Raw genomic sequence first — 25,317 nt, forward strand, 5'->3', positions numbered from 1 at the left:
ACATTAATAATCCGGGCATTGGTAGCATTTCATCATCACACACAATCGTACCATACAATCGTGCCAGAACAGTTAATCATAAAACACCCAAAGAACGAACATGTATGCTAAACTCAACTCAAGCCAGGTAAGCAGTAAATTGAATCCTCAATTATCAACACAATATATAAATGAACTAGGATATGGGGCATCATTTAAACATCCTACAGAAAATTGGATGGCTCCCCCGCTGGTAAACAGAGAATGTAGACGCGAAAACAAAAACAAGTAGAGACTGACATGAATTAGGCAAGAGTAAGAAACACAATGCTAAATAAGCCAGCAATGGTTCAATCCAAAGCTCATGTCAAAAGACACCCAACAGATCCTCAAAACAATCAATATTGAACTCTTCACTCCAATAATCACACGATCCATTGTCTTCTTTCACTCGAAGGCGTCATCATCTTCATCTGGGAGAGGTTGACTAGCAGCAGCAGCAAGTTCAGCTTCATGTCTGAAAAACATAAGCAATGAACATGAGAAAAAACAAAACTAGCAATGTAGCAAAAGGGGGAAAAAAAAACATTGTGCATACAAATGTGTGTGCGCGCGCGCGCGAGCGTGTGATAGATATAGATGTCATGCAGACATGATAAGAAACTTACTGTTGCTGAGCAGCCAAATCGATTTGCACCTCTGGGGGAGCAAGGGCAGGAGACTCGACAAAATGCAAGTTAGGATCCCTGCAACCCGTAGAAAGATATTAATAATCTGTTAATCGCATCAAAACCATAAAGGAACCAAAAGTTATAATTGCACTTGGAAAGTATCAGAGTACATACCCAGCAAGTTTTCTGGCAAGGTAAAGAAAAGGCTTCTCAAAGTTGTAATTGCTCTTGGCTGAGATCTCATAGTACTGCAAATTCTTCTTCCTGTGGAAAGTAACCTGCTTTGCTTTCACCTGCCTGTTCTTCACATCGACCTTGTTCCCGCAAAGAACAATTGGGATGTTTTCACACACCCTGAAGAAGGCATCAAAAAGATGCAAAAACATTATGTACAACATTCAAAAGCTCTAACTTGAAATCAGAAAAGAAAAACAAGCAGGTTCAATACAAACCTGCAGAGATCACGGTGCCACGTCGGAACATTCTTATACGTCAAGCGGGCAGTAACATCAAACATGATGATAGCACATTGCCCATGGATGCTGCACAATCAACAAATACTTAGTAATGTAGCCAAACAAATCAATGCTAAAATCTACTTATCAGAATTCAAGTACTTAAAACTAGAAAAAATGCTGAAGCAAGACATCTAGGATTTGATAAAAATGACCAATAAATCTAACATAAAAGGAAAAATAAATAAATCACAAGATCTTTGCAAGTGGTTACTTACTAGTATCCATCTCTAAGACCACCAAACTTCTCTTGTCCGGCAGTGTCCCAGCAATAGAATCGTATTTTTCCACAGTTGGTAAAGAAGTCCAATGGATGAACTTCCACACCAATGGTCGCTGAGTGTAATCAAAACAAAGTGTTAAAAAGAAAACTTCTTTTAGTTTAATTTTGCCGTTCAGCGAAAATAAAATAGAAGCCAAAGAAAACTTACGTTCATATTTCTTCTCGAATTCACCAGTAAGATGCCTCTTCACAAAGGTAGTCTTCCCTGCAATGTACATCACCTCACAGTCAGCAACACATAACCAACTCAACAAAACCATAAAGCAAATACCAACCCACTTGAAACCAAAACCCAAATCCATAGTCAGACCGCAATAAATCACGAGTCTTAAAATAACTAATACTATTCAACCCCACCCCCCCACCCCCCCCAAAAAAAACCCTAGATTCCTTAAACAAGTATCCAAAAAAAAAAATCAAAAGTGCACAAAAAAGGACTTTATTTATGTATTAATTTTATCGATCATTACCAGTGCCACCATCGCCGACAATTACAAGTTTGAAGCTTGGATAATCAACAGTTTGCTGATTCGGCAGAGCCTACACCACAAATAAAATCAACACATAAACACAAATCAAGATGCAGATCAAGTAAATCAAACAGCAATAAAAAAACAAAAGATAAAAAAAAATGCAGAGATTGAAAGAGAGACGAATCATCATACCATGAGTTGATTTGTTGCGTTTGGATTTTGAATTTAAGCGAGAGAGCGCTCAGTGTCGGGGAATGTTGGAGTGTTTGGCAATCGCCTTTTCGTAAGGGGGTTTATATAAGAGGTTTTAGCTTTTAGGAGACCCTAATTGCGAGGTTTTAATCGTCTGTGTGCGGCTGAACCGAAAGGAAAGATCTGATTAGAGCTTGTGAGAGAAGTTTATATATGATTGGTGAATGTCATTGAAATGGGTGATGCGTGCTGTAGGAGATCTCTGCCCAACTAAATCTAACTTCTTAGTTAGCTTTAAGCTGACGCGATTCTCTCCACCGTCTGATTTTGGGACTCATCAGCGTGATTCTTACGTGTGGAATGATTTTGTGGACTGATCTGTCAGATTAATACTATTGCGTGTGGGCTTTGCTTCTATCTTGTTAGGCTTTTGGGTTGGGTTCTAGATTTCATATGGGCTCGACCTAATATCACATGAGCAAGAGTTGGACTATACGCCATCCTTTAAAACTCTTTAAATTTTTAATTCTATTTTGTTTAATACCAAAAACACCACCTTCCTTCCTTTCTTTTTTAAATCAACACTCTCAAAATACCCCATTTAAAGTTTATTAAAAATTATAATTTTTTATTGAAAGATTATTAAGAGGACTCTTAGGTCTTGGAAAAAAAAAACAAAAGAAGAAGTCTTCTTATTTTCAGGGGTTTTAAAGATATGGATTAAAAATTTAGTTTTGATTTAATTACTATTCTCTTTGAGGTTAAAAAATGTAGATAAAAAAATGAAAGGTTTCATAATATTTTTTTAAGGGGCGTTTAAAAGATCCACTCATAATAAAAAAAAAAAATAAATAGTACATAAAATCTTTTTACATATGTCCTTAAATGTAATTGTAATAAAAGTAGGAGTTTTTTCAAATTAATGAAAGGGTGTTAATAGTCCAACTCTATAGGTAATGATGTTCTCTTTAAAAAGTTGTGCTATAGAGCCCACAAAATAAAATTGAGACTTAAAAAAAGTGGAAGGGTGTATTTGCTTTTCAAATTGAAGAATAAGAATTTAGAATCGAAATTATTAATAGTGTTTATTTCCTAAATTGAGATCTACCTCAATTTAGGTTTTAGGAACGAGAGACTAATTTTTAAAGGGGTGGCAGAAATTAATGTCCTATTTCAGAATCAGAATTATTGACGATGTTTTATTTTACAAATTAGGAATATGAATTGAAATAAAAAAGGTAGACACACCTTAATTTGGGTTTCAGCAATGGGAAACCGATTCCTTCAAGGTGGTGGAAATCATTCTGCCATTCTCGAAAGCACCAATTCATTTAGGTTCCTAATTAAAGTAAAAGCATCAATGATAATACAACTTATTCTCATTCTGATTATGATTACTACAATTAAAATAAACAACTTGTTCTGATTCTCATTCCATACCATTTCAATTCTAATTCATTCTGATTACAATTCCCGATTAGTAAATGCAAAGTTAGTATCTCACCACTATATATATATATATATTTGTAGGTTTTAGGGGTCTTTCAAAAGTCAAAACACCCAAAACCCATGTTATTGTTAAATTAGGGATTTAATAATCAAATTTAGCATTACTCATTAACAATTTTATTGTTAAAAAATAATGGAGCTTACTAGTTACCATAGCGTGCTAGTGAAGGGTAATAAATATTCAATCGATTCAAAATTGCCTTATATATTATCTCAAGTATCTATTATTAGTAGTTAGAATTATGTCATGAGCTGGTCCAAAAATGATTTTACTTCCCTAATTTCTTTTAATGCACACAACTCTCGAATTCAAATTTTATCCAATATTTTCGCTTGACGTGGTCTATTAGTTCAGCGTGTGCAGCTAGAGTCTAGAGAGTAATTGCTTCAAACCATACACATGCACCACTTTTGTCCGCGTTCTCGAAGGCACCCCTCTCGTCAACTGCCTTATAACTTGTGCAACCGCCTACGATGAGGTGCAATGGATGCAACAGACATGCAGTGTGTCTTCACAACCAAATATTTTTAACATTTGCAGAGTCTTCACTATTTATATTTGTTTGTAGGTTTTATGGGTCTTTCAGCGGACTGTAGACACCTCTTAAAAATTCTTGGTGGAAATGTTAAAAATCCAATTTGAATTGAACTCTTTCTTGGGAAATTTACGAAAATAACCATAAATATTTTGTTATTTTCACAATTAATCCTCTCAACTTTTTTCTATCAACATTAGCCAAACACGAGCTTTTCTCTCTAAATTACCCTTCTTTACAGACCAAAAGCAACATTGTTTCACCCATATCGTCAAACCAAACGCAGCTTTCCACTCTTGAATCATCAGCCAACGGCGACGGCAAAAGACAACGGTAAAAGTAAAATCCCATCATAATCTATCCAGATCCAACACTAACATCACTTAGTGGTATGAGTTATTTTTTGAACTTGCTGAACTGAGTCGGGGGTGAATCTGGTGACAGGGTGGTTGTCGCACCAAGCTTCGGGCGACCGGCGCCCTGTCGCACCAACCCTTGTAGATTCATTAAAACTGTATTATTTTGATATGGCTCGAATAATTTTCCTTTTTTTATATAATTTCAGGCTTAATGGATTCAGTTGTACTTGAATTGTGTTACGATGGTTGGTGGGAGACATTAGAAGATGGCCGTATGGAGTATGTGAATGGTAAAAATCGAGCTTTTTTGGTTAGGAAAAATTGTCTGTTTGATCAGTTATTGACAAGAGTATACGAGGTGTTACAAATAAACCTTAATGAATATAATATCACAATGAAGACAACTTTGAGGTCTAGTAACACATTATATCGTATATGTGCACTGCCCATGGATATATGTGATGATGAAATGGTGAGGGTTGTGTTGCATATGGCATCCGACGTAGGCAATTTTGAATGCATTCCTATATTCGTGACCACATCACCTCGAGTTTCGAGCGAAGGTATTGAGCCACATGTCAATATAGAAACTTGGTTTAGAGCAACTATGTTTGGCGCCAATAATAATGAAGAGGTGTTGCCAAGGACAATATCGCTGCAGCAATATTACTCTCCAATCCACGACAATTATGACAACATTGATGATAATGGCGTTACGTTAGAGGATGTTGGAGCAACGGTATTTTCAATAACGACGTCGTTGGAGCAACGGTATTCTCCATATCACAACAATAATTTTCGGGACAATAATGATTTTCATAATGAGATAGAGGGGGATAATGTTTGTGCAAAATCTTCTAATAATACGAGGGGGGGCACTCATTTCAATAATGATGGTGATGATGGAGGAGCCGGTCCTTCGAATGTTCTGTCGTTTCAGCATGAGGATGAGTGTGAAGACAATACTCCTGTGAATAACAGAGGCAATAGACCTATTCCTTCGATGGTTCGATCGAGAAGGAGCATTGACCCCCTTACAAGTCTTGCTCCAACTTTGCCTTCGAACATGGTTGCTCCAAGCTTTGTTAGCAGTTGTGACTCAGATGATATCAGTGTGGGTAAGCTATTTGCTGAGAAGAATGAGTTTATATTACAACTACGCAAGGTGGCCTTTAGAGATAAGTTTGATTTCAAGATTGTACGATCTACTACGACATGTTTCGAGGCTCACTGTTGTTCAGAATCATGTAAATGACGTATTCGAGCAACTAGATGTTCGAATGAGCAAAATGTTCCTTGGGTGATGAAGAGAATTGATAATGTACACACTTGTCATAATGAGGTATTGGTTGATGGACGTCATCAAGTAAGGAGCCGGGTTGTCGGTTATATTATCGCAGAAAAATATATTCAAGATAAGAGGATTTATACTCCCAATGACATAAGAGCATATATACAACAGGAATACGGTGTTCAATTAACATACCAGCAGGCATATCGGGCGAGAGAAGTTAGTCTTGAAATAGTTCGAGGCAACCCTTCAGAGTCATACAACTTGCTCCTTAAATATTCTCACGTACTAACTACAGCGAATAAGGGTACAGTCACTCACCTCAAGCAGGATGGAGATGGTAATTTCTTGTATTATTTTGTAGCACTCGGATCTTCCATCAAGGGGTTTATGCAGTACATTCGGTCTGTCATTGTTGTAAATGGTACTCATCTGAAGGGACTATATCGTGGAAGCATGTTCGTGGCAACATGTCTTGATGGTAACAATCAATTGTATCCGTTAGCCATTGGGATCATGGATTCAGAAAACAATGATGCTTGTGAATGGTTTATGATGAAGTTACACGGAGTGATTGGCGATAGACCTGAGTTGGTAATTATATTTGATCGATGCACTGCCATAAGGAGAGCCGTTCTTAGAGTATTTCACAATGCAACTCACGGCGTTTGTTTTTACCACGTGAAAGGTAACATTAAATCGCAGTTTAGAATGTCAAAAGCTCTTTGGGATAAATTTGAGCCTGCCTTTATTAATGCAGCAAAAGCATATAGCCACAAGGAATTTAAGAGACAATTTGAAGGGTTGTGGATGATCCACTCGGGTGCGGCTAATTACCTAGAAAATAATGTCGGTACATGTAATTGGGCAAGGTCTCAGTTTAAAGGTATGAGGTACAACATACTTACCACCAACATCGCAGAGAGTGTTAATTCTTTCACGAGAGAACCTCGGAAATTTCCTGTTACTCATCTTGTTGATCACTTTAGGAAAACATTGCAGCAATGGTTTTATGATAGAAAAATTGTGGCTGAATCTATGACTACTCGGCTAACAACATAGGCAGATGAAATAGTCACTGAGAGGAGAACTATAACTGAAAGAATGATAGTTCGGCCGGTGTCTCCGCATCGATTTCAATTTTAGGCGGTGGGCTTAAGGAATGTTTGGTTGACTTGTAAAAGAGAACTTGCTCATGTAGAGTGTTTCAGCTTAATCAGCTTGTGTGTGCTCATGCAATATGTCAACCGCAATCTTCTTTATAAAGTACTCGACATGACTAGCGTTAAACTTCAATCTAAGCCCGAACATTAAATACATCGTAACCATCAATACAAAAACACCGCAATCGCCAGTTTCGGGCTCTTGTTGTGGCGCGCTCTTAACTGCCATAACTTTCCAAGGATCTGCACTCCGCAACTCAGGTCGGATGTTGTAGAAGCCAACATTTTCCGACTATCGAGGGAATATAACTTCAAGTGGCTTTAATTTCAACTTGTACCTTTTGTCGTCGCGAAATGTAAGTAATCAGTCATAAATCTAGACTTTGTTTTTCAGAAAGTCAACTCGTTCTAGTACCCAATGCGCGCCATCCAAGTTAACAGGGATGAGTAACTGTATATAAAAATTGAAAAACATGTTCGTTATACATGAAATTGAAATACAACAAAGAAAAAGCGACAACTCGAATATTTTCATTATGGAGTATGTGAAATGCAATAAAATACATATCATATCGACATCCGTCATTGATTTGGACATTGTGTGCTGTCGCCCACAAAGATAAATATTCAAGCGGTCGTCGAATACCAATGAATCGACCGCACAATCCCTGTTATTCCATAACTGATTCAAGAGCACCTAGTATATAGATAACCAAGAAATGCATAAATGAACAAAACTTAAAGGCAATAATTAAAAAATAAATAAATATTATTTATAAGTTTTGTCGGCACATTACCCAAAAAAATGTGTCAGTATGTGTGACACGTTGGAGTAAAGCATTTGGATACTGTCGTTGTTTCTCGATAATCAAGCGGAGATACTCGTGAATATGCTGTAAAGAAACAGAAATATAACGATTTAAAAGAAAAATTTTATACACAAATCCACAACACTAAAAAAATTTCGAAAATATAAATACCTCATCGCCTAGCCATCCCATCGAATCTGTACCCAAAATTATTTGAAAGAATGACCGCGGGTGTTGGACTCTCCGGCGGACTCTGATATCACCAGTGAACCATCGATCAAACTCATTAAACAGACTAGAGTCCTCAAATCCTCTCAGTGAATTTACATCCACACTCGTACTCATGTCAATCGCATGCTCCATGATTTGGGGTCGAGGTAAAGGTCAGGCGTTCTGTCCTCGCCTGATTGGAGGAATCATGTAAAGACTATTATAAACATATGACGGTATGTACGCGCGGCCGAACTTACTAACGCTCGGAGGTACCTCAATGAACACCTGCACGCTCTCCCCACTAACATCCCCGTAGAAACTACACAATGACGTGGGCGTAGATAAATTTTGATTGCCCACGTCAGTATACACTCCATAGTCATCCGGGGCCTGTCCATTCGCCAAGAAGAACATATTAAACAACTATCAAATTAAAAGCTAAACGAACATAATTATTAAATTTAAATTTGCTCACCGCATACGAGCGTGCAGTGAAAGAATCCTTATTTGGACGTTTAGAAAATGTGTCGATGAAGCCAACAACGGTTTCTTTAAAATCTTTTAATTCTAACTTTATTTCGTACACGTTACGATCAATCTTATCCAGCCGTCGTCGCATGTAATCATTAAACTGCTTTGTCCTCGACTATTACAAAAGAAAACAATAAAACTTTAGAATAACAGTAAAAAAATAATGATTTATAAAGGAAAAATATCGTATATTATTTATAACCTCAGAATCCCGTGCGTCATCAGAGTTGTATGTTTGCTGCTGGTGGTCATCAACAGCCACCTCATCCTCAGAAGTGTCATGACGCTGCTCTGGTATTGGGTTTGGTATGTCGTCATGATCGTCATGCTCGTCTGATTGTCTTGTAACCGACGGCATTGCGTTGATTGAGAGTTGATGTTGTATAAAGTATCATTTAAAATTAGTAAATGAAAAGTAAAAAATTTCGATTAAAAAATTTTTAGTACTTAGAGTATACCGACCTTATGAACCCAGTCTGGAATGCTTGGCAAGTAATCATTCACAGAGAGCCAATATTTTCTGCTACTCTCATTTAAATTTGGCTCAAGAGTTTGTAAAACGTCCCCATGCCATAAATTCAATTGAAAATTTTAAGTATACATAACTTAAATTTAGTAAAGTTAAAAAAATAAGTAATACATATTACTTATAAGACGAGATTCGTCATTGAAGAACGAATAAACCTCTGCAAAGTTGATTCTCGAAGACGCCATGGGCTTCCATTGCAGAATGCGGGGAATCTTCTTCTTCGTTTTGACGACCCGTGTTGATGGCAACCCTCCGATTGCTTCGTAAATCCAAGCCTACAACAACCAAAGTGAAAAATCAAATAAAACAACTATCAAATATTTAATATTATAAAACTTATTAATAAACAAAAAAAACGCACCTGAACCCCGGACGTAAAGCAGTAAAGATTGTATTTTTCAATGTTATGATCTGGATTTTTCAACCGAGTTTTCTTAAATTTCTCGTCTTTCTCGAACAGTGCATTGTCAAGACTCTCGTAAATCATTTCCCACGACAATAGACCCCATGGACGTTTTCGGAAGTACTGTATATCATCAACTTGATCAAGCCAATCGAAATTGATTTGATAGTGATTTTTTCTTGCATTTAGTATTCTGTCCGCAAAATAAAACAGTGCAATCTTTAATGCGTCCATATCGTCAATTTTCTCGAATTTCAACTTCTTAAATACTGCATCGAATTCGTTTATATTAATCTTACGATGCACACCACCAAAATACGTATTCCGTAGCCTCTGCTCCATTTCATCATTTTTTTAGGGAAATTTGTAACCTACCCCCAAATAAATTGACATTTTGCACTGCGTCCCCAACAAATTTGACTTATTGCACCACGCACCCAAAAAAATTGACATTTTGCACCACGCCCTCAATTCCGTTAATTTTTTAGTTATTTCTAACGGCTCCGTCTAACTTTTGATTGAATGACAAAAATGCCCCTCTATGTAAAAAAAACAAAATTTTTAGCTCATTTAATTTTTTTAAGGTTTTTTTTCAATTGCAATAAAAATAAAATTCTTCTTACATGTTCATTGTTACCACTATTATTTTTCCTTTAATTTTTTTAAGAATTTTTTTCAATTTTAATAAAAAAAATTCTTGTTACATGTACATTTGTCACCACTATTATTTTCCTTTAATTTTTTTAAAGATTTTTATTTCAATTGCAATAAAAAAAAAAATTCTTGTTACACGTACATTGTCACCACTATTATTTTTTCTTTAATTTTTTAAAGATTTTTATTTCAATTTTAATTAAAAAAAATTCTTGTTACATGTACATTTGTCACCACTATTATTTTCCTTTAATTTTTTAAAGATTTTTATTTTAATTGTAATAAAAAAATTTCTTGTTACGTGTACATTGTCACCACTATTATTTTTCCTTTAATTTTTTAAAGATTTTTATTTTAATTGCAACAAAGAGAATTCCCATTAAAATTAATTTAAGGAATAAACTTCCAATTTTACCCCTCCACCGTTAAACTTAACTGAGAAAATAACGGAATTGGGGGCGTGGTGCAAAATGTCAATTTTTTTGGGTGCGCAGTGCAACAAGTCAAATTTGTTGGGGACGCTGTGCAAAATGTCAATTTATTTGGGGGTAGGTTACAAATTTTCCTTTTTTTATTAGTATCAACACCAAATGAAAGTCCAGTAACCAAGCATCATTCAACAATTGACAAGCAAATCAAATGCTCACTAATTTGAAATCATAACTGATCCTCATGACTATCTTGTTTATGGACCACTTGCCTCAGTAAAAGATTGTGCAAAATTACCCAACTAAATGGAAAACTTCGACACTCCAAGAAATGCCCAAATATATCTTTTTTGAACATACTCAACTGCCGCTTTGTTAATTTTTCCTCGATGACTTTTACGACCGAAGATAACTTACACATGCTCGAAATTCGACCAGGAAAGTGATCGGCATAACGAAAATACATCTTGCCTACTTCGATATCCGGTGATTCTGATTTCGTCATGTATCTGTAATATTTATAAAATTATTACATTACATTTACAGAAAAAAAAATTGACTCGTTAAAAAAAAAAGCCACTCAAATTTTTGGTGCGACAGGCGAGATTGGTGCGACAACGGGGCGCGCGCGCGCGCCCTGCCCCCCTCCCTCCCTACCCCGCGCGCGCCTTGCCCCCCTCCCTCCCCACCCCCAAAATTAATCCACAACACTCCAAAATCGAAAAACAATACTCCCAAACACCACCAACCACCACAAACAGCACCACCATCAACATTATTCTCAAACTATAATTATTATTATTCTAAAATTTCATTTTAAATTAATGAAAATAAGAAAAATGACTAACCTAGGTTTTGTTGAAGGTTGTAGATCGTAGATCGGATGTCGGTAAGAGATGGAGCCGCCGCCGACGAGGGTTGATGTTGCCGCCGATGATGGGAGTTGGATCGGTTTGGGAGAGATGAGTGAAAGGGAGTGTTGGGGGAGAGATGAGGGAGAAGGATATTTTGGTCTCAAAGGTTGTTTTATGGCTAATGTTGATAGAAATATTTTTAGGGGTTAAGATGAAAAAAATCAAAACTTTAATGATTATTACTGCAAATTTCCCCTTTTTCTTCCCATTGCCTGTGCATCCTGAGCATTAATTAACATTATCCATCCATCTTCTGACACGCTGGGAATTGGGCTTTGAATTGATTATTAATCTCACACTTTCTTTTATCTATTTAATAGATCCATACGTTGAATTCGTCAAAACATAAAACAAAACAGGCAAACTCTATCTTACATGCATGTAAGATACATGCCTCTCACATGAATAGTGTATATGTGGGACCCACACACTATTCATGTGAGAGGCATGTATCTTACATGCATGTAAGATAGGGGATCCCAACAAAACAACATAATAGTCATAGAAGTGGATAATGAATAATTTAAAACTATTTCCCATTTATTTGGCTACGGTACATAACCAACTTTAATCTTTAATTATTTATAAGATCACACTGCTAATATAGACTATATCTTAATTGAAATAATCAGTAAATATATAGATATATATTGTGCTAAACTCACACTGAAATCGCTTCATTTTCCTCGCAGCAAAAACATCAAATTCGTAGTGTATATAACAGAGGATTCAATAATAATATTATATAATAATTTCATATAATTCCAGCTCCGAGCAGCCATCCTTAGTTTGCTTCTTCAACAATGGCTCTAGAATTCACTTCACTTCATTCATGCCTTGCTGCGAACACTCAACAGCTTCACATCATCAATAACAGGCCCGCACAGAGAAGAAAAGTCATCGCTTCTCATGGTGTAAAATGTGCTGAGGAACATGATCCGGGTTCTGTTAGAAACAGCCACGAATCGAAGCACAGCGCGCTTGAATCCACCCTTGCCCTTAGATTCATAAGGCACTTTGATTGTACCCTTGCCGGCAAAAGCTTCAACAACCATCGATCCTGCACAGGCATTGTTGGCGTCGCCGACGGTGAAAGTCAGAGTGTAAGTTTTGCCCGGGATGGTTCTTGCGATTTGGGCAATGGCGCTTTCTTTTCCTGCTACAAGTTCTATTGCTCTCTTGCCTTGTGGCACTGAGAAATGGTCCGAGTCAATGTACTTAACTGCTTTGAGGGATTCAATCATCCATCCTGGAAGTGGAGAGTGATCGTCTTCAATGTTTGGTGGGATTAGGACACCCCATGATGTGTTCGGGAACACATAAGGACCTTCTTCAAATCCCCCATTTTTCAGTATGTTTTCTGCACAATATAAAAATTAGCATTAGCAAAAATTACGCTCAAACTCCTGAGACTTTTCTCAATGTACGCTAGACTCTTACTGGCTAACTGTCTATTTTTAGAATAATTGGAGGCTGATTGTATATTAATTAATTAGGACAAACTTCTTTAGAGATCGGGATGTATTTTTACCCTTTATCGTTAGATGGCACATTAATTTTATGAAATCTTTGTGCCATCTTCAAGATCAAGGCAATCATAGCTCGGTGGTTGTTAATTCGACAGTGAATGTTTTACGGGTACGGCACAAGACAATAAAAAATTAAATGTAGTGTCCTTTTTTGTAGCTGCACCACACATAAGCTTTTAATGAGTCAACACCTACTTGTGACAAAATTAATGCAAACAAAATGACCGAAGATTTGATTTTGAATTGTCCCCGTCGTTAATGACAATTTAGTCCCCACAGCAAATGTGTGGGAAAATATACCAATCAAATTTCTACAATCGGGTCAGCCAAACAAGAAACTTTAGTCCAAGTGTTTGATACTTAATGAAGTAAACAAATTTAATCATGTATTAAAACTACACCGTTTTTTTAAAAAAAAATCGAAGGGAAATTTAGAAAAAGAAAAAACTTACTGTTGGATGCTCTAGGAGGATACAGGCCTCTAATGGCTATCGAATCGATGAGTGGACCGCAAGCTGGATCTTCCTCAACTCCAGGATTATGCAAAACGATTTCGGCATAATTAAATTTAGCCTGGAATGCCCAAGCGTAGGTGTCCCACCCATTGCTGCTGTACAATGTTTGCAGCGGCAGCACGCCCCATTCGGGTGCCACGGAGATGTTGAGTGACTCCTCTTGGGCGCAGGTGCGGGCAAAATTGAATGAGATTGAGTAGTAATTGCCCTTGATCACCTTGATTCTCTGCTTGACTGATGCCTCGTTGCCCAGCCTCACAGCAAAGGCCCCCTCCGGCACTACAAGCAACATGTCCCCTTGCTTTTGCCCTGATCTTATGTACTCCACAAATCCTGAAATTTCCCAGCTGGGAATTGCATACCGCCCGAGCACCACTGTCCCGTTCATGTCTGAGGGCCTCGGCCCCAGCTCAAAGTTGCCATTTGGCAACAGCCCTGCAGTATTATTATATCATCAAATGACCAAATTAGCCATCAAAATTAGTATCATTCTTTCATTATTCATTAATACAAGTGCCAACATGATGACATGACTCATAACAATCCTTATCCGACTATGAAAGGCGATGTATATCCACCAACAAGATGATGAGTAATTTGCACATATGATGTAATTCTGTATTTCTGTTTGGTAGAGGATTAAAATGACACATTTACCCTCGAAAGAGAATTTGAATTTTAAAACTCTCTGACAGTTCATGAATGATGACAAGTTGACAGCAGAGAATTACTGATTCCCATTGGTTGGAAAAAAACTTTGGTAGCTGAGCTAACTACCACCGAGTACGGCAATCAAGTCATCTCGTGCCCTTTCTGGTCTCAACTTAGCTAAGAAACCAAACATCAAATGAAACTCTATCCCCACAAGGTCGTTTTGGTCATTTTAACCACATCAAACTTTCAATACTCGCTCCCTTTAGGTCCTCTACTTTCCCTTTCTATACACTAACTTAAGGAAGAAAAAAAAAAAAAACAATCTTTGCCCCAGTAAGATACAGAAAAGATAAAGGATTCAAATGAAAGTTAGTCCATTCCTCTGTAAATCTTACGTTTTGCTCCTCAGATTTATAAAATTTTGATAGAACCCTTCCCAGTTTGTTTGTTTTTCGTTTGACCCCTAATGAACCAAAATCATTAAACTAGCCGAAAGACAAGGAACAAGGCCAAAAGTTTAAAAACATCAAAATCGAGCATAGATGCTACTATTGTCATGGGTTTTTTTCCCTCCCCACGAAGAAGGTAAATATATGAAACGTGCGAAACTAATGTGTGTGTGTGTGCAATATATATTATATATGCATGTGTCCGTATTGAAAATGTTTTGCTTACCGTCTGTAATGGAGAAGGCGATGTGGTGGCAAGTGAAACATAGAAGCGCCGACAAGAAAATGAAGCCTCGCATTGCTTATACTATTTTATGCAAGTTTTCAAGAGAGGGAGAGTTGAGTGAGTGAGCGAGTGAAATAATGCGTTAGGAGAGAGCAAATACAAAGAGAGGCATCGTGGGGGGGTTATATGCATGTCCAAAGAGAACTAAGCCCTTGGATTTTAGAGGAAATAACGAATCCGCCATTCTTGCTTTCTTTTTGGCTTGACAGTATCATCACGTGGAGGGGTTTCGAATGACGTATTTGCCCTAGAATTATTAATATTATTAATGCCCCAAACCTGGATGTCGTCTGGTGGAGGTCCAAGGCAAAAGCTGTTCAACGTCACATGCAACTGCATCTGCATGCAAGGCCACGACATTTTAACCCACCCCAGCTTTTTGTTCCGTCTTTTGTTACTTGTTAGAAAGAGCTTTTAAGGTCATTTTCGTCATCTAATTTATCTCATTAGTCTTTAGATTTTGTTTTTAACTGTGCCTCCCTCATAGTCACAGATCTGTTTAATATATATATATATATTTATACTACAAAGGTCCTACACCACACCTCCCTCGCAATCTATATATATGAATAATTTTTTTGACATTCATTCCAATGAGCAGAAATATATTATATTATTTATTTATTATTATTATCGGTTTGCTTTAATATTCTTCCATAACCTAAATCTGATGCATCTGTTTCAACAATTTTAAGTAAAGCAGGATTTGTTAAGAATAAACAAGGAATTTCTTTAATAACATTTTTTATTTGTTTTACAACTTTAGTGTGTTCATCTGTCTATGCAATATGATTCTTTTTTAATTTGTCATGTAAGGGTTTTGACATTCTGTTGATGTTAGGACAAAAATCAATATATATATATATATATATATATAAGTTTTTTGTCTAATATTTTAAAGTGTAAAAAAACACAAGAAAAATTTAAAACGGTAGAATTTAAGAAATTTAAAACTTAAAACGTATAAATTGTGTAGTTTATGAGTTTTTTCAGACTTCTCACATTTTAAAATTAATTAATTAGTTAATTAATTAATTGGTCGCGAACATAGAATGTTTAATTTGTTGTATTTGTATTGAGATTACATAGTTTTTTATAGGGAGTTTGCTACTTTAATTAGCTCTCCAATGTTTTCTGTTTTTACAACTTTCTCTTTACGGTTTCCATATGTAATTAATTAATCAATTACCTCACTTCATTAATATCAAAACCTTAATAATAATAATAATAATAACTAAAAAAAAAGGTTATATGGTAGATGAATTATTTTCTTTAATCATTTTCTCAATCAATCGTCTCTTGTATGTGTGGAGTCCATATCCACACAAAGACAGATGTCTTATATCCTGGAAGCAAACGCCACTGGTGTCCTGTTCTCATTCTTTAATGTGTAGAAGAATGGGATGAAAAAGAATTGGCATTTGGATCGCCTTCCATTTACAGACCCAATTCAATCTCAGTACTGTCTTTAAAGAAGAATACATATATAAACTCAAATAAATTAATTTTACATCACATATTAATAAGAAAAAAAAAAAAAGAGAGGGGAAATTAACTAAAAAATTGGAGGATATTTACAAATTACGAGGCAAGTAAAAACATGGAACATGCCACGAGGAAAGCCGCGGCAAGGAGGAGGCAGCGATCTCAGCTGAGCTAATGAACGGCCTTAATCAAAAAGAAACTCGAAGTCGTGGCTTGTTTTTGGGCTTTCATGTTTGTAACGCAATGTGGGCCCTCGCCAATCTTAAAAATATTATTATATTGAAATTGTGGGCCGACTTTCATCCGCAAGCCTCATCCATCATCACGAAGCACTCCATGTGCCCCCATCGACCCGATCTTGGGGCGGATATGCAGGCTGTCGTGTCCTTCCCCTTTTCCGATTTTGTTTTTTCTCCTCATAATTTATTTACTTTTTCATCAAACGGTTCTCATTTGGTTACGCGTCCTTCTCTTTTCTCCTTCTTTTTTTTTTTTTACATAAAAATAATATAAATTTTTTATCATACAAATAAAAAATTAAATGAATTTAATTTTTAATTTACAAGAGCTAGTACTTACAATAAATTTTAATATATAATTATTCAACTTTAATTTCAAATGAGACCTTAAAACTACACAGAGCTAAACATTGTGTCGCAGCTAGCTAGACCGGCGGCATAGCCAGACCACATCCATTTGGCGGTAGAATTATGTTGAGCTTTGGAGGATGTTGGCCGTCTCCCTAGGAAATGAAATTTAGAGGAAAGATACGAGTTTCCTTCACTATGCCTCCTACTGAATCAAAATCCTAGCACAACCACCACCTATGGCCCTTTATAGCTCCATTACTGAATAAAGATAGTGTTGTTTTACCATGAATTTACAATTTAAAATTTGTAGAAGTTTGAGCTGGGTTAATTTATTATATATTGTTGGTTTCTACTTTCTACTGTTATGGTAAAAATAAAGTACTGCTTTTTTTTATGAAAGATGCAATGTGTAGAAGGAATTGTGCATTATGGGCTAATGGGTCCAAAAGTGTCAATTTGAAATTTAGTTGTATTCTCGAATGGGACAGGTATGGGAACTTTCACCCTATATCACAAGGCCAAATTTAGCTCTCAAATTCATTTAATAATAACAATAGTATTTTAAAAAGAAAAAGCGCCCTACTATGAACAACCTATTTGTCATGACTGCCAAAAATAATAATAATAATAATAATAATAATAATAATAATAATAATAATTAAACAATAATATAATGTTTCTGATTATTAAGTATAAGTGGGAGTCCCTATGTTACAATTAATGTAACATACATACTCAACAACAACCACACAAATGGCAAGGATGACAGCAAAACTGGAAACCCTGCAGTAATCGAAGGAGTTTCCGAAACTGATGAATTTGAGGAAGTGAATTGAAGCTTCCCTTTATTAAACTGTCCTTCGAGTGGGCAAAACTTTCTGAACCCAGCTTCACCAATTTGGTGTTCAGAAATCGATTTCCGTTCAGAAGTTTTCAATAAATGAACCATTTCTTTTTCTTTTAACTTTAAACTTTAAATGCAAACACAATTGAAAACCAAATCGAACCGGTACGGTGGTGTAAAATTCGTGTTGAACTTTAAAATCCGTTCGATTCTCTTAGGAAACTTTAATTGAACGAACATTTGCCCATCCTAACAGAGCTTCTAGTAGTTTTTTTTTTTGTTTTTTATTATCTCAAGGAAGATTTCAATATTTAATATAAGACTCAAAATAATAAATATTATAATACTTTCGGGTTTTAACAATTAGGAAAATTTTCGGTTTCTCCTTTATTAAAATCAATAGATATCACTTACGATCATATTATTTTCATAATAACCAACAACTTTCCTGATATTATAATTTTAATATTATTATTCTTATTTGTATTTTTAAATTTACTTTTATTCATAATTATATAAATTAAATAAATCATATAAATAAAAATTAAAATACTAAAAATAAAAAATATATATTTCAGTGTGAATAAAAAATTAATAATAAGATATTTATTTTATACTTTTTATTATTTTTAATTTTTTTAATTAATAAATAAATATTATATTTCTAAAATAGATTATCAAATAAATGATCCATTCACTCTTTTATTTCTTTAAATTTTTGTGCCATTTAGATTTTTAAATAAAATAAAAAAAATCAACAATTTTACAAAATTAGAGGCCCGTCTGCTGGATTGAGTGGCTAGATGAGTGGATATCACAGAAAGAGGCAAGGCTTAGGCAGCCGACTGCTAAGTTTCGACAAGAAACATATAATGAGTGAAGCATCCACGTGCAGAGCATTAAATGAGGTTGTTTCAAAGATAAGATCATAGATGTGATTTAGACCTCCTCATCCTTTTGGGGGATGTTTGGCTAACCGGAAATTTTCTCCATTCAAAGCAGCGGTATTTCTTCTTTTTCCATTTCTTTTTTGAACATGATGATCTGAGCATTACTGAGCTTTTATTGATCATTTGACATATGTCTTTTAGTGATAATGTATGAGTAAAATTTAACTTCTTTTATTTTTTTATTTATTAATAACCAATCAGTGATTGAGTTATTTGCTCAGAATATGATCAGATCATGAGAGAACACCACACCTATACCATTATATTGCCTTGGAAAATGGCCCAAATAAATCCATAATACTCATCCCCCATATTATTAATGTTGCATCATTTTGTCTTTAACAAGTGTCAATTTATTTGCACTTATAAATTTGCATTTTTAAGGAATGAACGTAAATAAGAACGCGAACTCTTTCATCATATCTTGACGTTTTTACAATAACTGAGGTACATAGGTCAGCATATTATTATAAAATGAAATATAAGAAGATAACAATATGTTTTTGAGCAAATTAAGCATAGTGATCAAGAATTGGCTTTTCATGTCCAACGTCCCTATTGTTTAAACGTTTTTATTTTCCACCCCTTGCCACATGAGCAGCTGTGCAAGTGAAATGAAAGTTTATAGCTAGAAACATATTTTCGATTCAGATTCGACAGATACCTTCATATAATTGGATGTACATCTTCACTTCTTTCTTCAGTTATTGTGATATCGGCGTTTCCATATGAAAATGAATCTTCTTCAATAGATTTGTAGATTGAGATTGCAAACCCTAGTAGCTTCAATGATTGAGAAGGGACATCTTAACAACTCACAATGCTTCATCAAAACAGTCCTCCTAGCAATAGCATTATTGTTGATTTTGACATTCGTTTAATTCTCGTTTCTGACAATTTCTGTATTTGCTTTCTTAAGGGACAATTTTGTTTTTCTTTTGCATGCCTAATAATTATCAAGATTTGAGTTTTGGAAATTACACATAAGAATCGAAGATTTGCTAGCTTTCTTTTAATAGTGCAATGGGAAGAGACAAAGAGGAAGATGGTTTATTATTACATGACCATTCCTTCATTAAAAGCATGGGCTCGACTCATCACATGCTGATGTTCAATAATAAAATCGAAATTTGGACGAGTCAAGATCATCTTTCAATTCGGCACGTCATGAACAAAGGACAACAGATCATCTACGATTACAATTAGCAAACTCTTATGAATTTACTCCCTCTTTTAGACTTGGTTCAAGAAGAATATTACCAAACATAAATGTGTTGCAGCGTTGCGAGCAATTTCTAGTTTACTAACATGTTCATGAAAAAGGTTCCATGCTACGCAACCAAATCCGAAGTTTACAGGAGTTAAAAAAGAGAACGAAGTATGAATATAGTAGAATCATTGATGGGTTCCACAAAGGGCCACCTCCACACGATGCAATTGCAAATCCAATGCTTATCTCGTAAGAGCAGCAGAGTTGGTACGTGCAAGAAAATGCAGGCGTTGGCACATGGGGTCCGCCGGAAGGGGAGGTTTGTGGTCGAAAATTTGGCAAGCAGTTTCCATATGTACGTATATGGTGATTTAAATTGGCGGGAAGAATAAAAAAACTGCTTGTGTCATCACTCACTACCATTTCTAAAAATGAGCATTACGTTCTCTGACAGATTAAAAAGTAAACAATATGAGACATTCGGAATACGAAGATAGGCTTCAAATAACAAAAGCTAAAATAGCCATTATGCTACAAACCAAATCGGCAGAAGAAGTTAGAAAAGGTCTGCGCTCACCATGTGGGTTTGCCTAAATCAAACTGTATCGTCAAATTGGGTCATTTTTAAAATCTCCTCTGAGGTTTGAGACTATTATAAGTAGATGGCAAAAATTATTTTATTTGTAAAAAATCCCTTACAATTTTGCTCCGTTTACTTGCCGTTTGAGTAGGTGGGGTATTATTGACATTTTAAAATATTGCCAAACACTTTACAATTTCATTGCCTAGGATGACTTGTCATTTAGATTTATGCTGTAGGAGGTTAAATCTAACCGTTGGATTCAATTTAAATGAATCTTAACAGTTTAGAGTTTAATATTTATTAAAATAAAGAAATTATGAAGTAAAAAAAAAAAAAAAAAAAAGAAGGGAATCGTTTGTAAAGGTAACACGTACCCCTTACTGTTATTCTAAATCCCTAATTTTTTGGTAGAAATCGTGAAGCAAAAAAGATAAAAACGAAGAAGAGGAGGACAATAATGAGCTTCTGTTAAAATCAGAGATTTGGCTTTTCCCGACAAAAAAGTTGTCAAGATCTTCTCATGTTACACACTGATAAGGCATTTTGTTGAAACTGGATGATACTACATAGCTCATTTTGATGATTTGAATTGGTGGTTTATTCTTGTGTATGGTTGATGAAAAAAGCGATGGGATGAAATTAGATTTTTGTTGTCATATTTTTATTTTATATTATCTTTTTTGTGATTGATTGATTTGCAGTTTGATTGCTGAAATAATTTTCAATTGGAAGATGATAAGAAATTTCATTTTTTTTTTTAGCTTATGTAGGATTTATTTTGGGTTTGATTTGCTGCTATTTTCGGGTAAATTTTCTGTTGTATTTGGGTTGATTTGTTGCTGTTTCAAGCTTAAATGTTTTGGTAAATTTTTGACTATTTTGGCTTCATTTGCTACTGTTTTGGGTTCAATTTTTTGTTGTTTTTGAGTTAAATTTTCTGTTATTTTTGGATAAATATGCTGCTGTTTTTCTATTAATTTTTCTTCTGTTTTTGGGTAAATATGTTACTGTTTTTTAATTAAATTTTCTGTTGTTTCTTGGTAAATTCGATGTTGTTTTTGTGTATGGTGCTTGTCGAAAAACGGTCACGATACATTTTGAATGGGTAATGACGGGGATTGGTAGTAAAAGTTCGTATTTCTTAATTTTCTTTTGCATTTGACAGCCCACTAATTCATGTGTAGATCTATTTAAAATTTGTTCTTGTTTATGGAGTTCGTTGGAAAATGGTCATGATGCATTTTGAATGGGTAATGATGGGGATGGGCAGTAAAAGTTGCTTGTGTTGTTGGTGCTGCTAGTGCTTCATTTGAGCTTCCAGAATCCATTAAAGATTAGAGGGAAAGAAGAAAGAGATGATGAGAAATGAAAATTGTTTGTGCGTGTGCCGCTTGTGAGCTTTAGATTGATGTGCCAATCCAACGATTATATTGCAAAACAATTATATATTTTTTTAAGTTTGTAATTTTATTTTATTTTTTAAAATTTTAAGGAAATATCAATAACTTGATCAGGATAAAATAATCGTTTTAGTTACTTATGACAGTATAAATATTTGAAATTGTAAGGGCAAAAATGTCAAAATAATATAGTTAGTGATTTACGCACCATAAGTTTCAGGCCCTTGTACTTTAGTTGTATCAGTCAATGAATTATTATTAGGGGTAATATTATCTTTTTAAGTCAACCATTGGTCAATAAAAAATTTAACTGACGGTAAGAAATTTTTTACAAATAAAATGATTTTCAACATCTACTTGCATGCTCAAACCTCAAGGGAGGTTTTTAAAAATTACCACATCAAATTTAGGGTATGATGAACTTAGAGAATTCCTATGATGCCAATACATAACAACTTTACTAGTGATAATTGATAAACAAGGGCTGAAGGGGGATTGTAATTCATTTGTCTTCAATGATCTGATACCCAATGAAGCAACAAGTGACCGTCACATGTTGCCTCAGATATATCATAGACACTGATCATCCTGCGAGGACAATCGTGGAAACTACAATGGTGACAATCCAATCTTGCTGTACTTTTCAAGTTGTCATTTAGCAAGAATATTGAGAATCTATATAGCAAGGCAAACATAAAACGGAAATTTTAAGTTTGGTCGTCTGTATTTATTGCGAAATGGCCAGTAAAATGACAACCAAGTAGAAACAGCATTGACATACTAACACAAATGACAAAAAAAAAAAAAAAACCAGCTCCAAAAGCAGTCTGCATCAATTGACAGATTCACTCAGTTCAGCACTGGCTACATAACACACTAAGATGGCTTATGGAATAGTGCGTTGGTAGAGAGGCAAAGCTCCCAATGCTTCACGTTCTGCCTTCTCCCTTTTCACCTGCAAAACACAAGCAACAAGATAATTTAGCAAAACTTTAACCTTAATGAGTAATGACTCATTTTCCAGTAACAATGAAGCCGCACTTTCATTAAACACATATCTTAATTTTATTTGCTGCTTAGGAACTCTTCCATTTTTGCTCAATTTACTTATCTTTTGGTTTTTCTCTATTGGGGGTCGCTAAGGAGGGTGTTGGGAGAGGGGTAGGAAAGGGGAGAGGTTGTTCTAATGGTACATTGTTAGAGACAGAAAACTGTCAAATTTATTCTCAAGACACAGCAGAAAAGAAAACAATAAAATATGATTGCCAACTAATTAAGCTTACATATTCTTGTAAGAGATTCAACAAACCAACTACATGAAGGGTTTGAACCTTTTCACTCAAGATGACCGTCCACTAAGAGAACAATATCTATATCCAAAATGTTGAAGAATACTTCATCAAGAAATGACAAGAAGAAGACTTTCATGAATATTTGATAAACAATGCAGAACACCTGAGACTCTTCATGATGTATTTCCCCCGTAGGTATGCATGAACGTATGAATATTTTGAGTGAATATGTGTCTGTCTGTGTTATTATATGGGCATAGATTGCCCATTCCCACCGCCCACCCCCCCCCCCCCCCCCCGGGGGGGGGGGGGGGGTGTCCTCAAGAGTCTCTTCGCTTGGTGCAGAGAGAGACACACATGAAGAAATCATGGTCCAGAGAATATAAATCATAGCCATTTGAACAATGTGACATAGGAGAATTTCAGTGCTCCCCAAAATTTTGAACTACATTAAGCACCGGTGGAAATTACTTCAAGGAATCTTGTCAGATAAAAACAGTATCACACAACCATTTATTAATCCTTATGAAATTACATCTACCATCGGTAAAAGAGGGGGTGGGGGGAGGGGGTGTTGGGGTGGGGGAATTCTTTGGATGGCCGCTTAGTCACATTAAACAAGGTGAGAGACAAATAAATGACCAACATCTTGTCCTCTGGAAGAACTCATCAAGCATGGAGGCTTTAAATATATATTACCAATATCTTGTCCTATTATCTATTGATTTTTTTTCCCAGTTACATAACAAGGATGCATAATCTAAGAGAAGGATGCACAATAAAATCTATATACATATATATATATTTCTAGAATACTTACAAGGGCCAGCATATCTTGTAGGTAGTTTCTAAACGGTGTTTGCATAGCCTGAAAAAGCACAAAGAAAATGAAGAACAATTAAATAAACCAGCTAACATACCTGCCCAACCAACCCGTATCACTTAATCACAATATCAAAACCAAGCCACAAACAAATAACCACAAGCTTCTAAACGTATCACAACATCAGATACTAAATTCCCAAATCTTTACACACAACCACTATTTGCTTTATAACAAAAATTGAAGCTTCAGTACATTTTCTCAGTATAAAAGAAACCAATACCTGAAGATCTTCAGGGAGGTACTCGTGCTTCATGGAGAGGTCCATGGCGCGCTTGAGACGCTGGTTACGGGCGTCAACGATCTCACGTGGCAACCGATCGAGCGCTTCCTTGATGTCCAAATCGTAGTAGGGATCGTACAGATCGTCGTAGCGGAGCCCTGCTTATAAAACGATTCAACCAAATACTCAAACGTGTACACAGACGATACATAAGAATTACAAAAATAATTAGGGTTTCGAAAAAAGCTAACCGAAATTACGGAGACGTTTAGAGATCGTTTTCATGTGCTGGGCTGCTAACCAGTTCTTCTTTGGATCTAATAGCGACTGCAAAAGAGACGCCATTTTTACTTTCGTGTTCGCTCGCTCGCTCGCTCGCTTTGCAACGCTGATTACAGACCGGTGATTTGATTTCTCTGGAGTACTCTGGCGATACCTTGTGGTTTAGCTAACAGGGCGTGGTCAAGTCAACGGCTGATTAGCCTCCGAAGCGTAGGCCCATTATGTTGACCTCAAACAGGGCTTAAATGCTTAGAATGGATCAACGAAGCTATAAAGTTAATTCGCTAGTTTTTCTAACCACACCCACACAAATGCCAGAATTATGTGTGATAAAATTGTTGAAAGCTAATTTTAAAATAACTAAATTGAGACCTAAAAGTAGTATGTATCACATCCACTTATCATTCTTTGTTATCAATTCTTTTTTTAAATTTGCACAACCACAACTTAAGTTTGCTAAAAAAAATTTAAAAAAAAATTGAGATTACTCTACAAAATTTGTATGTCATAATCAACCAACAACTAAGATCGGCATCAGTTTAAGACAAGCAGCATACTGCGTTTAGTTTTTCAATTAGTTTTCTATAATTGCAATTTTCTTGCATTCATTTGGGTGTAGTTAAGAAAACTATTGGATGAACTTTGTAGCATTTTTTATCCATTTTAAGCTTTGATCCATCATGGGCCTAA

The 25,317-nt window shown here is 35.5% G+C and overlaps 3 protein-coding genes across 3 annotated transcripts; all 3 read right to left on the bottom strand.

The window, feature by feature from the left end:
* Positions 1-128: 128 nt before the first annotated feature.
* On the bottom strand, positions 129-2,277 carry LOC102608440 (GTP-binding nuclear protein Ran-3). The gene is made up of 8 exons (XM_006483250.3): positions 2,114-2,277; positions 1,919-1,988; positions 1,597-1,653; positions 1,384-1,501; positions 1,103-1,192; positions 825-1,004; positions 648-725; positions 129-496 (listed from the first exon to the last, which is right to left on the bottom strand). Exons 1-8 carry the CDS (start codon positions 2,114-2,116, stop codon positions 427-429), a joined length of 666 nt encoding a protein of 221 aa, XP_006483313.1. The 5' UTR covers positions 2,117-2,277; the 3' UTR covers positions 129-426.
* Positions 2,278-11,971: 9,694 nt separating this feature from the next.
* LOC102608149 (protein DUF642 L-GALACTONO-1,4-LACTONE-RESPONSIVE GENE 2-like) lies at positions 11,972-14,991 on the bottom strand. The gene is made up of 3 exons (XM_006483249.4): positions 14,826-14,991; positions 13,434-13,931; positions 11,972-12,812 (listed from the first exon to the last, which is right to left on the bottom strand). Exons 1-3 carry the CDS (start codon positions 14,896-14,898, stop codon positions 12,283-12,285), a joined length of 1,101 nt encoding a protein of 366 aa, XP_006483312.2. The 5' UTR covers positions 14,899-14,991; the 3' UTR covers positions 11,972-12,282.
* A 7,650-nt stretch (positions 14,992-22,641) lies between these two features.
* LOC102607854 (cytochrome b-c1 complex subunit 7-2, mitochondrial) lies at positions 22,642-24,820 on the bottom strand. Its single transcript, XM_006483248.4, has 4 exons — positions 24,597-24,820; positions 24,346-24,503; positions 24,060-24,107; positions 22,642-22,902 (listed from the first exon to the last, which is right to left on the bottom strand). Exons 1-4 carry the CDS (start codon positions 24,688-24,690, stop codon positions 22,834-22,836), a joined length of 369 nt encoding a protein of 122 aa, XP_006483311.1. The 5' UTR covers positions 24,691-24,820; the 3' UTR covers positions 22,642-22,833.
* Positions 24,821-25,317: the final 497 nt, after the last annotated feature.

The sequence above is a fragment of the Citrus sinensis genome, chromosome 1 (assembly GCF_022201045.2).
Source record: "Citrus sinensis cultivar Valencia sweet orange chromosome 1, DVS_A1.0, whole genome shotgun sequence".
In the NCBI taxonomy this organism is placed as follows: domain Eukaryota; kingdom Viridiplantae; phylum Streptophyta; class Magnoliopsida; order Sapindales; family Rutaceae; genus Citrus; species Citrus sinensis.